We start from the raw sequence: 13,310 nt of genomic DNA on the forward strand, positions 1-13,310 counted from the left end.
AGAGTTTGGCGCCCTATATCCACTGAAGCATCATAGGCGCGCAGTATGTCCAGTCCCAGGATGAGTTCATCGGTGATATTCGCGACAAAAACCCACATTGTTATCGGTTGGCGCCCCAGGGTAAGGGTCAACAGAACTTCTTTCAGGATGGGAAGGGATCCTCCAGACACGGTCTGCAGCGTGAAATCTGGATTTGGCTGTCTTTCAGGCCATCCGGCGGCAATATCCGGTCTTACTACCGTGACGTAGCTCCAGTGTCCACTGTCACCTGGCACGGCTTCTCACCTACCCATCCCTGGGTGACCAGACTGGTGTTGGCTTTCTCTGTCATGTCGGTGAGTGCGTAGTGTGGGGGCCTTAACGCATATGCCGGCGTTCGCCCATCTCCGCCAGCCGTTGCGTGTTTCCTGACGGTTGGTCCTTTCTCCAACTTGGTTCTTTGTTGTTTCTGGGTCGCCATTCTGATTTCCCTGGCGATTCCCGTTTGTTTCTTGGAGGTCCTTCTTTTCGGTCCTGGTGCTGTCTGTTGTCATCTCCTCGTTGGGTGGGGGACGATCGGAACCTAGTGCTGTCTCCGTGAGGTCTGGCTGCTACCAGTACTGCCTGCAACTCTAGCGCTTGTCGGAGGGCCTCATTTACCGTCTTCTCCCCTCCCAGCAGCAGCTGGAACTTTATATCGGCATCTCGTATTCTGTATGCGAAGGCTTTACCTGCCTCCCTTCCTATGTGGTCAGCAGGTAGATTGGGGTAGGCATGACGGGAAAGGAGTTCAATGGGCGTGGCGAAGTCTTGCAGGGATTCCCCAGGTCTCTGCGTCCTCGTTCGTAGTTGGCAGTGGTAAGCAGCTGCGAAGTGTTGGTCCCAGAAACGGTCCTCTAGTGCCTGAAGTGTTTCCTCATAAGTTGTATTTGTCGGAATGCCGGGTAGCACTTCTGCCGCCCGACCCTTCAAGGCAGTAATTAGGTATGTCGATTTTTCCCGTTCCAACCATTGGTTGTGCTCTGCCACGGTCTCGAATTGTCGCCTGAATACACTACACGTTGAATTCCCGTTGAATGTTGGTGGCTGAGCTGTGCTCGTGACGATCGTTGATGTATTTAGCCGCTCAGCCTTCATTTGCACTATATCCAACCGGGCCTGGAGCTCGCGTTTGGTTTCGTCAGTTGCTGCGCAGGTTTCGTTGTAGTTTTTCGTCGGGTTTTCCTGGAGTTTATCTGTCCGCGCACAGAGGGACATGTCACAATATATATATGCGGCAGGACACATGCTCTCTGGGAGTGCTGGCAGTTTGACCTTCGGTTTGAAACCAAAACGAAATGCTTGCAAGGTCATGTCAGTGGTTCATTCCTTAGCTCTGAACAATGAAATCGTTTATCACGATACTGGTTTCGATACTCATTTTGATATGACTGTTTATGACCTGGTCAGCCAAATGTAGCCCAGCTTTGTTTTGAGAACTGGTGAGGAAATATTCATCGGTGCTTGCAGGTGAGTGCTTCCAGAGCCTTCAAGGAAGTATGACACATTCAAGGATTGGTTTTCAATGTCGAATTATCAGTCAGGAAGACAGTGTCGGATTGTCTAATATTTCTTTATCAGTTAAAAAGTCAGTGTCAGACTGTCATATATTTCTTTGTATATCATTTTTATTTTGTGTGTGGGAAGAGGCATAAACCCACTGAGCCAGTATTACTTTATGAGTAAAAGGCATCTTTGCCACTGTGACTTTGGTATCTGTGTCAGACTGGCACCCTTTTCGACTAGTATTAAAATTACTTTGCATCATTATTTTGCGAGTGTTACTAATAGGTGAGAGTGTCGCTTTGTCAATCAACATAATTTATTCGATTTTGCTAGAATCCCCTTCCCCCAAGACGATTCTTCAATTGCACAAGGCAAATATGATGGTCAGTGGCATTTCTTGGGGGGGGGGGCAAGGTTATCTGGGGCCCAACTGAGTCGACTGGAGGTGAAACACTCACAACACTGGCCAACCAAAGAGAAACAAAGATGTGTGTTTCGCTAAATAAGAAAAGCATGAACACGCTCTTCTATTGTAAAAAGTGTGATTTTGCTCTGTGTGAAGTGGACTGCTTCGAGAAGTGCCACGCCCGTCAATGTGAGTATTGTAGTGAAGTGAAACGGTGAAGTGACGCAGTTCAAACTTGTGTACAGTAATATTATTGTATGTAGTGTGATTATATTTACAATATCACCAAGTCTCAAAGCTGAATATTACGGTCAGTGGTGTTTCTCGGGGGAGGCCAAGGTTACCTGGGGCCCAACTGAGTTGACTGGAGGTGGAACATTCACAACACTGGCCAACCAAAGGGAAACAGATGTGTTTCGCTAAATAAGAAAAGCAGGCACACGCTCTTCTGTTGTAAAAAGTGCGATGCCTATTTGTGTGAGGTGGACTGCGCATCAGAGTGTATCGTAATCTATAAAGTGATACAGTTCAAACTCATGTACAGTCTGAACAAAATATTGTATACAGTGTGATTATATTTACAATATCACCATGATTCAAGGTTTAAGAAAAAACAATGGGTAAGTCCTTTGGAATTTCATAACATATTGTAACGTGTCTGGAATCCGGAGGAGTCACTTCTATGGAAACACCAGAACAGACCGTTGCATAAGAAGTAACAATAGCGATACTGTAATTCCAACAGTGAGCTGTTGTATCGAGAACATCGAATCTCCACGGTAACGACAAACAAAGCAACGTCCCCATGGTTATAACAGAAGGTTCATTTGCCTAGCAGCGGCGAGGGTATAAATAGGCCAGCTTCGATGAGAAGCCTTCAGTCTCGGAATAGCATTCGAAGAAGTCAGTCGCGGAATAGTCTTGGAAGAAGAAAGCTTCAGATCGCCCGTCTAAGAAGTCAGTTGGGAATATCCGTCTATGGAGTCAGTATCGCCGGAATATTGTAATCGGTTATTGTAAGACTGCAAGTGCAGATGATTGTAAAGTGTGTGTAATGCGAGCGAACGGAATAAACTCACTATATCAAACCACGGCGTGAACTTATTTGTAGCGTGACAGGCAACCAAACACGCTACAATATATACGTAGCTGATTCCAAAAGTAAGGTCTCCAAAGCACTGGGTAATTTTTCGTGCGGCTGTTGGCAACCCTGTTGCATTCGTTGCTTCCCTCACTCCCCCCAATACCACCAAGCATGCGCGCACGTAGCTAGGACGCTCAGTCTTGGCACGGTTGCCGTTAGAAATGGAGCTCCCGATTACTAAAACCGCGAAGTGTGAGATTCGCGCAGTTATTCGGTTTTTGAACGCAAAAGGGACTAAACCAATTGAAATTCATCGTCAATTGGTGGAAGTGTATGGCGAGTCGTGCATGGACATAAAGAACGTCCGCAAGTGGTGTAGGGAGTTTGAATCTGGTCGTACTGCAATACACGACGAAAAAAGAACTGGGAGACCGTCAATTTCTGACGAGACAGTCGCGAAGATTGAGCGAGTCATGCGTCAGGATAGNTAAAGTCATGGCAACTGTGTTTTGGGATCGAAACGGGGTATTGTTGGTTGACTTATGGAAACTGGGACCACAATAAACGCTGAGAGATATTGTGAGACACTGAGAAAACTCAGGCGGGCGATTCAGAACCGGAGAAGAGGGATGTTGAGCAAGGGCGTAAGCATTCTCCACGATAACGCTCGCCCCCATGCTGCCCGACAAACCGTCGCTCAACTGCAACAGTTTGGATGGAACATCATCACCCATCCACCCTATAGTCCAGACTTGGCGCCCAGTGACTACCATCTCTTTCCAAAGTTGAAAGATCATTTGTCTGGGAAGCGCTTCAACAACGACGATGAGGTGAAAGCTGAGGTTCGAAGTTTCCTGAACAGCATGGAGGTTAACTGGTATGACATGGGCATACAAAAACTGCCACTGCGCCTACAAAAATGCATCGACCGAAATGGCGATTATGTAGAGAAATGAGTACATGTTCAAGATTCAACTGATGTATCCAAAATTGAAAATAAATGTTTATTTTATATTTTCAAACATAGGAGACCTTACTTTTGGAATTACCCTCGTAATAAAGATTATATTTTGCACTTCATGACAATTTTCATTTGTAAAAATTGCTGTTTTATGTATATTTAGAAAATTTTATTGCCTTTCAGGCTGTTTTAGTTCGTATTTCTATGTTGCATAGAACGGAAAATATGTATTTCTTTCTAAAAGTTTGAAATGTTAATTAATTAGGGCGATTTAAATACAGGCCACAGAGGGCTGCCGGCAATTTTGAAGTCCATACGTTAAAAGCCGGGTCCAGACTTGTTGCGTATCCCCGTATCGTATCAGTGTGGACGGTACCCCGTATCATCCTTCCGTTGGAAAATGATACGCAACGGGCTGTTCGCTCGCTTGGCGGTCTTTTCCCGTTGCATCAAAGGGACGACTCGGGTTGCAGTGGTGCTAGTCTGGACGTATAGGCGGCTGCATCGCGCTTTGCTTATCAGCTCCAGACAGTTGGAGTGTAGTGATCACCAGTGTGCATTCTTCTGTTTGTGATTCTCTGTTTATATACTCTGAATGGAGTGGAGTGGAGATACGCAACAAGTCAGGACGCAAAATTTTGTCGCGTTGCATCGGACGATACGCAAAGGAGATACGATACAGGGATATGCAACAAGTCTGGACCCGGCTAAAGGTTAACCTCGCAAGCCAGCATTTAAACCCCCTACTGCCTATACATTGCAATAATATTTAAATGGCAGCAAACCTCATCCTGACAAGGATGTACTCGGAGATTATAACTGTGTGGATGGTTTTGAGAGTCTTATTTTTTCCAGCAGGCATACAATCGAGGAGGAGGAGGTGGTGGTGGTGGTGGTCAGCGAGGTGGTGGAGGCGGAAATCACAACTATGACGAATATGGTGGATCTGGAAGTGGTGGTGGTGGAGGAGGTGGAGGTGGTGACTCAGTTGAGGTATGTGAAGTAACTGCAGAATATGAATACAGTAAAGCAGCTGTAGTCAGATGTGTTATGGTTTTTTAACGCTGTAACATGAATGTTTGCATGCTTTAATAGTGTGTGGACTACCACAGTACACTAGTCCACACATACAGTGGTGACCAGAACACACAATCCATGAAACACATCCCTGCTTAAAACAGTACATAATAGGAGTGCCATGGCACACGTGCATCATGTTACTTCATTTTAAAATTTTAAGACATTTTACATACTAAATATTAACAGGCATAAAAAAATTGGTTTAAATAAACGTTTAGGCATACATCCTTCACAGGCTATGTATTTTATCATAGAACAGTATAACATTTTACGCGAATCACATGCCTGACAATTGCTCTGTTTGGCTTAAACATGTTATTAATTTTCATGGAAGCATGGGCTGAACATCAGTTTAAACCTGTGGAGCTATGTTGAAGACTATTTGTGCATGCATGCACATTTGAGAGAGAGATTCTTAATGAGTTCGGTATATCTATGCAACTAATTGTGCCTAATGAAATGTTTTTAAATGAAACCTTGACGCCGATCAATCCTAGCCCCTTTTTATTTGGATGATTATAAAGGACCATGGATATTGATTCTCTGTAAATTGTAATTAAAAAAATTTATATTTAGATACAACTGGAACCTTATCATGTTCTATAATACCGCATTCCATTGTCTTGGACGTGCAATGTGGTGTTTTTGTGGAAATCCCTGGATTCTGGCAGGGCCAAGAAGTCTGGAGTTCTGACATTTACGAGCAGTTATTTATTTAGCTCAGGTACAAGAAACTAGAGGCGCCTACAAAAGTCAAGGAAAAAGCCCGGTCAAAACTCGTTATAATTGCCTGTAACTGAGGACCACTGAAGGGCCATTATGACTAAGAGTTGCCTCGATCAGATTTCCCTACGGGAGATTGAATGGCATGTATATGTCCACACCGTGGAGAATTCGAAATTTTTTTTAAATTCGCAGAGTGATATGTGCAAGCCATTTCTACAAGGAGTCTTTCGCCATATTCTGAAGTGTACAGACGTGACCCGTGCATGCTCCGAGACCTAATTTGCAGATCAATTAATAAATTGTAATTTAAAGCATTAATGTACAGTAAATTAAACAGTGTGGTATGGAGAACAATGAGTGAACCAATGTCAAGCTGGATGGACTCCCAGAATACCGCTTAATTCAGAATCGCTACCCTTAGTCTCATGCAAACTGACCCAACTGATTTCCTGTACCTATACCGACCTCCTTTAATTCCATCTGTGAGGACAACTTGCAGTGACCATTATACACTATCCTAAGGTAGAAACAGGTGTAACAAGGATAGCGCCATTCCTACTGAGCTGAAGTTACAAAGGTGGGTTGGAAAAGGCTGGTGTAATGCCTGTAGTGGAGTCTCTGTGGGTGAACATGTGAGTGATACATTCCATGTTCAGGATAATTTAAAATGCTTAATTGCCATTGCTCTTCAACTTTGCTTTACAATTCACTGTTAAGAAGGTCAGGAAAACGAAGTGGGATTGAAATTGAATTGGACACATCAGCTTCTTTGTCTGTGCTGGTGATGTAGATCTCTTGGGGAAGAATGGAATGCCAGGGGAAAAAAAATCTAATATATGCTTGGAATTAGGTTGACCTAGAAATAAACAGAGAGAACTAAGTGTATACTGAAGCCACCAGAATGGAGGACAAAATTGTGACATAATAACTAATACCTTTGAAAATTTGGCAGAGTTCAGATATTTGGGAGCAGCAGTAGGAAATCAAAGTTTGATTCATGATGAATTTAAGATCATTAAATTTGGGTAATGCTTGCCACCATTCGGTTTAGAACCTACTGTCTTCTCATCTGCTGCCCAAGAACATAAAAATTAAACTAATTTGCCCATTGTTCTTTATGGTTGTGAAACTTTCTCAGACATTAAGGGAAGAACATAGGCTTGAGGGTGTGTCGAGAACAGGATGCTGAGGAGAATATTTTGATCCATGAGGTATGAAATAATATGAAGCTGGAGAAAACTGCATAATGAGGAACTTTGTGACTATACTCTTTGCCAGATAGAATGATGAAGTGAAGGAGAGTGACATGGGCAGGGTGTTAACATGGCAAGAAAACCAGGAGAAAGACCACTGAAGACCTTAACCCGTTGCCGTGGTTCGTCGTGTATGTTTCGTCAGGGATTTAAATCGTCTGGGGGGGTTCGACGTGTATGTTTCGTCCAGCTGCACACGTATGTTATAACGCCCATAATAATTGATGGTTTTGCTGTAGATTGTTAGATTTTTCACTGGCCTGTTGTCAGGAGGACTGTATTTAATGACACACGCGTTTAAGAGCGCTAAGTCGTCGTTACATATGCCTGTCTTGCAGCAACGTTCCTGTGGCTATTGCGAGCTGTTTCTGTTANTGTGATTAGTTACGGAATGGATTCATTTGGTTCTAAATGGAGACTAGTGGTCAGCTCTTTTAAAAAATGGAAATGATCTTTTGGGTTTCATAAAATGCATCAGAAAGTAATTGCAGTGTCTTACTTAATTTTTATTATCCTTGTAGAATTCATACCTTCATTTAATGCAGTTGCCAAAACAGCCAGTATTCATGTTGGCGCTGTGGTGGAAATGTTACTGCACAGTTTTCTTCAGTGCATTATGTCACATATTGGACAGGCATTGAAACAGCCATTTGTGTGTCATTTTAGTTGCTTCAATTCTGGGATGAGGTCCTTCTATTGTTAATTAGGTATTATTATGTAATTGCTTATTTGTATAGAAACAGTTTGACTCCTAATGTAAAGAAGTTATATACAGTAAGTATTGTAAGATGATGATGAACAGTTTCTTAATGTGATTTTACAGTGTGTTTTTAAGATCTTTGTAGTGTAAGAGAATACATTCACCAGGTATGTGTTGAATAGGGATTTCACTGTGCTGATTCAGAGTATAGAACCTGTCTGGAAATTCAAGACTAGATTCTCTATGGTGCAATTCATAAATGAATGAGACACAGTGCCCTGTGATAAAATTTAAACAGATAATTTTTGTAGAAAATGAAATACGGCAACCCAGTATTGGACTCTTCGTTTTCTGCAAAATTGTGCATTTTTTATAATTTTATCAAGGTCAATTTTTCATCAAGAATTCGCAAGATTGATGCCATATATGCAAATTCCCAGACACCTCTGTAGATTGATCTTAATTTGTATATGAGCATGAATATTTTTTCCCTCGTGTAGCCAATTAGATTTTATATGGCCACAGTCCTTCAATAACAGTATAAGTTTCCACTTTACACTTACTGCTTTTAAGATGCCATGGGTGTTCGCCCTCCTGAATTGACTGCCTGTCTTGATATTTCTGTCAGTTCTGCTTGCATAGCCCTGACAGATGAACTAAAAGTGGCTGCTGTTGAATATTATTGGCCACCTTTCATTATTTTTCTTTTGCACTTGTGTTTAGAAGGACCAACTAAATGTGAGGGGGGGGGGGCATTTCTAGAAAACTGCAAGTGGGAGGGGGAGAAGCTGTCACCATATTGTATTATCAGGGAGTTTGTATCTTTGCTGTCATTTTGAGTTAAATTGGGAAAAATCGGCAATTGAAGAGTGCATCAAGTGGAGAAATATGTCATGGAGCCAGGTTCAAAATTCACAAGATCTTCCAAGCACACTTATGGGGGGGGGGTTGTGAAAATTATTCGTGTGCATGAGGTAGTTACACTTTGACCAATTTTTGTATCTCATTGCATAATAAATTGATTCCTGAATTGCTGCTTGGTGTAAAGAAGGCTGCTCTGGCTGTTTACATAGTAATTTACACATCAAAATACCCTCTTGTGAACATGTATATAATGAATTCTGTATGGTGTATGAGCTGTTGGTCCCCAGATCCAATGCTCCTGTTTGCAGTTATGCATTTTAAAAGAAACTCGTCACCTAACACATTTTGTAAGTTCTGAAGTATATTTGGAAGAGTGAAATTGGACAGAAGGATTATTTATGTGTTATTAATTATCTGTATTGTGACATTTTTAAAGTATTGTTAGTGACATATTCACTGTCAGTTTTGAGTGCTTCTTCATGAAAAATATAATGAACTTAATGTGAAAATTCAGAAGTATATTTGGATGTTATATTTTCATCTTTTTGAACACCATGTAGGAGAGTCAGCAATTGGTCAAAAAATTTCATGAGAGAGCCTGACTCTTGTATTGGCATGCTGAAATGTTGGCTTGCTGTTTGTTGATATATATATATAATTACATTTAATATAATATCCTTCTGATGACTTGAATGCTTTTGCGTCATAGAATATTGTGGCATGTAGACCTATTGTTAGGCAATGACTGCAAAGGCAGCAGCTTTGCAACAGCCATTGCTAGGTAATGGCTGTGTAAACAACAGCTTTTACTAGGTAATGGGCCACAGCAGGCACGATATAAGTACTGTTGGAAGTGGTGTTTTCTGAGTGGTCCATGTTGCTATATAATGAGAGCTGTGATTATGAGAGAGAGTTGAGTTGGCAGTGAGAAGAGCAGAAGGTTGACGTGAGATTACCACCTGTGTGGGAATTAGTAGAGTCTAGTGAGTTGGTTCGCAAGTGAGTGAGAGAGTGAATTAGAGGACTGCTGCGGTTCAGCCTTTGTGAGCTTTTGCTATGAGAAGCTGGTAGCTAAGGCACGAGGACAGATTGGGAACCCAGAGGAAGGGGAACGTCCACCGTTGGAAGCCATTACCAGAAAACTGGTGAAGACAGAGCAGGCTGAGAAGACTTAGTGCAAGCTGTAGTGAACTGCAGAACGTGTGAATTAGCGATAGCGCTGTAGTTACTTGTAGTTATGATCTGTAAGTCTTCACTAAATCCATTTACCAATCTGAACCTCATCTGTGGTCACTCATACATGTGACAGAATGTTTTAATTCATTTAATGGAACAAGATGTACTGGTATAACCATAATGTGATTGAAAATTTTTCTTTGAAGGTGGCTGTTCCAAGGGCTGCAGTTGGTGTTGTTATTGGCAAAGGTGGTGATATGATAAAGAAGATACAGAATGAGACTGGTGCTCGTGTTCAGTTTCAACAAGGGCGTGATGATGGTCCGGGTGAGAGAAGGTGTCTACTCACAGGGAAGCCCAGTCAAGTTGATCAAGCAAGGCGGAGGATAGAAGAGCTTATAGATAGTGTACTTGTGAGTGTTTTGTTTATATTATGATGGATGATACACTGTGCAAACATACATTTTCGAAAGAATCGCTCATGAGGAAGGAAAGAAAAGAGTTCAATTTTGTGAACACATTCACTAGACAGTTTAATCGTGTACCTGTGCTGCCATTTGTTAAGTGAGCTGCATTTGTTTCTGCTTTTAATGATTGTGGTAGCAAAGTCAAAAAGTTCATTCGCAGATGATGATGTGCTTTGGTAACCACAGTCTGTTACAAGAGGTGTTAAACCAAAACATTGAAATATTTAATTTAAAATTTTTCCCTGAATGTACTGCTCTTGTGAGCCCAAGGTATAAATTTGAAAGCAATAATGTAACTCCAAGGTAGGCAGTTTAGTAATGTTCCTTAAATTGTGCTCTTTGATGACTGAGCAAGTAGGCTTAAGCATTAATGCTTCTCTTTGTATTGTGACTGATTCAAATCTCATCCAGGATGCTGGCTACCTTGACTGAATTTTATTGTATGGGTTTCCTCATTACCTCCAGGAAAATGATTGATCAGTTTGCCAGATTGTCACATTCTTTCCAGGCTATTCATACAATCATCCCACAATTTGACACTATATAGTGATGTTTTATAAGGTTTGTGGGTTACAAAATGCAGTGAAACCATTAATTCGGAATTTATGATTATTCTTATGGCTGCCCCCCCCCCCATTTGCTCATTACAGCCTTGATGATCGCATTGTTGCAATCAGCAATCGCAAACTGCCGCATTTAGCTCTACAATAGATCATGGTATATTATGTATGTAGGCCTTTTGTCAAACATCAAGGCTAATGTAAAAGGTTTCCCCTTGGAGCATTCTAAATCTAGAAAGTTTGCTGCAAAAATAGTAGGAAGGCAGAGAACTCAAAACTTCTATGTTTACATGAACAATCTTTGTTGGTATTTTAAGTATGCATACTTTTATTTTCATTTTAGTGTTCTAATAGTATATTTTCTGTTAAAATGAGTGCTAGAGGAAATAAGACACTAACCCTGCAAGAAAAAGATGGAAGTTTTAAACAGACTTGATCACGGTGCTCCATTCAGAATGTAATGAATTAGTATGGTGTAAGTAGGCTCATCTTGTATGATATTGTCATGTCTGGGGGGGGGGTGCATGAATTATAAGGTGGGTTTGGAGTGGATGATGGGTTTTATTGCACCTTATACATTCACACAACTTGGGGACTACCAGGCAATTACAGCACTACCATTTCCACACACTTCACAGTTCACCATTACACATGCACTAGAGTTCTCTGTCTTCATTAGTCTTATCCAGGCAGCAGATTTATAACAGTGTCACTGTCATGTCAAATCACACATGGAGTCTTCTTTTTGCATCCTTATTCCTTGCCATTATTCTGCAGCTGCCGATTCCAATGATATGACTGAAGTTAATTCCATGCTCATATGCGGACAGGCTGGCGTCCCAGAACTCGACTCTTTACTCTGTCCTGCAAGTCAAAGTCAGTTCTTTGAATTCTTCTTTATAATCACTTTGCACAGACCTCACAGAAAACACCATCTAATATTGTCCCTTATTCTTTTAGGCATTTATACCACTCTGTTTCATGGCAATGGTTGCAGCATGGACCACATAGAAAACAGCCTCTCTATTGTTGAGGCATGTTTACCATGTCGTTGCTGAGCAATGGGTATACATGTCACAGTATTAAAGAAAATCATAAATCAACATTAGAATCTGTGCTGAAACTGGATGATCCATGTAGTGATTAAGCTGAAAAGTGGAAAAGGACAACTGGACCCTAACAATATAAAACTGATGAGCCCTTCTGTGTTTCAGACTTCACTAATTTGGACAAGTGTTTGCTCCCAGTTAGTCTGAATTAGTGAAGTCTAATGTATTTGATCTGTTATTAATTTTTATGTGAAAATTTTTAGTCTAGTTGTTGGAGTGTGTGTAAAAAATTTGTGTAACTGATATGTTTTATGGTATGAAGGAAATGTATTCTACAAGGTACGTAGGTAGGCTGAAAAGTAATGCACACATGCTTGTAGAGCGCGAACGAAATGACCTTCAGAAGCGCGCCAGGTGGCATGTGGAAGTAACATTCCCCCTCAATACGCATGCGCAGGTTTGAGATCGTTGCGTTCATCCAGTGTATTTCGAGAAGCGGAAGTGTGGAGACGTGTTCTAGAGCTATGTCAACGCGAGTTAAACAGCGTGCTGTTATCGAATTTTTAACTGCTGAAAAAGTGACTCCTGCTGAGATTCATCATCGTTTAAAGGCTGTTTATGGTGACAATGCTGTTGATAGGTCTACTGTAAATCGATGGGTAATAAAATTTCGTGGTTGCGAGCCTGGAAAGCCATAATTGTTGATGAAACACGCAGCAGACGTCCGATTACTGCCACAGACGATAATGATCGCAAACTCGTCGACGATTTGATTCAAAATGACCGGCGAATCACTCAAAAGCGTATCGCAAACCATATTGGAATATCGAAGGAATGTGTCAGCTTCATTATTGAACAATTGGGATACCGTAAAATCTGTGCACGACGGGTACCACGCCGTCTCACAGACGAGAACAAACAGCGTCGATTGGAATGCTGCGAGCAACTTTTGCAGCGCTACCGTGACGAAGGAGACGACTTTCTTTTGAATATTGTGACAGGGGATGAGTCATGGGTCCATCGTTACGACCCGGAAGAGAAGAGACAGAGCGCTGAATATCGACATCCGTCTTCTCCTCAGACGAAAAAGTTCAAAACACAACCATCCACCAAAAATCTTCTTCTGACTGTGTTTTGGGACGCTCACCGAGTTTATGTGACCGATTTTCTGGAACGAGAGGCAATGGTAAATTCTTCTCAGTACATACAGACTCTAAAACACCTCCGGCATTGAGTTTGTCATGTTAGAGGCAGCCTGGCGCCAATAATCTTGCAACATGACAACGCTCGTCCACACACCTTGCGCGCAACTGAAGAGGCTCTGCGAAACCTGAAGTTAGAACTGATTCCACATCTTCCTTATTCCCCCGATCTTGCGCCTTGCGATTTTTATTTTTTTCCTCTACTCAAGAGGAAAATGTTGACAATCGCAAGAAAAATCAAGTGGATGCGGTGCAGGC

The 13,310-nt window shown here is 41.8% G+C and overlaps 1 protein-coding gene across 4 annotated transcripts in view; it reads left to right on the top strand.

Moving 5' to 3' along the window:
• The window catches only part of LOC111868701 (far upstream element-binding protein 1), a gene marked incomplete in the record, with an annotated part of 82,212 nt that overhangs the window by 41,560 nt on the left and 27,342 nt on the right, over nt 1-13,310 (top strand). For 3 of the 4 annotated variants that reach the window (XM_023859598.2, XM_023859594.2, XM_023859596.2), the window contains 2 exon segments: nt 4,831-4,968; nt 9,981-10,187. In XM_023859598.2, coding sequence (XP_023715366.2) covers nt 4,831-4,968; nt 9,981-10,187 — 345 coding nt within the window. 4 annotated transcript variants of the gene reach the window in all.

The sequence above is a fragment of the Cryptotermes secundus genome, unplaced genomic scaffold (assembly GCF_002891405.2).
Source record: "Cryptotermes secundus unplaced genomic scaffold, Csec_1.0 scaffold1359, whole genome shotgun sequence".
NCBI lineage: Eukaryota > Metazoa > Arthropoda > Insecta > Blattodea > Kalotermitidae > Cryptotermes > Cryptotermes secundus.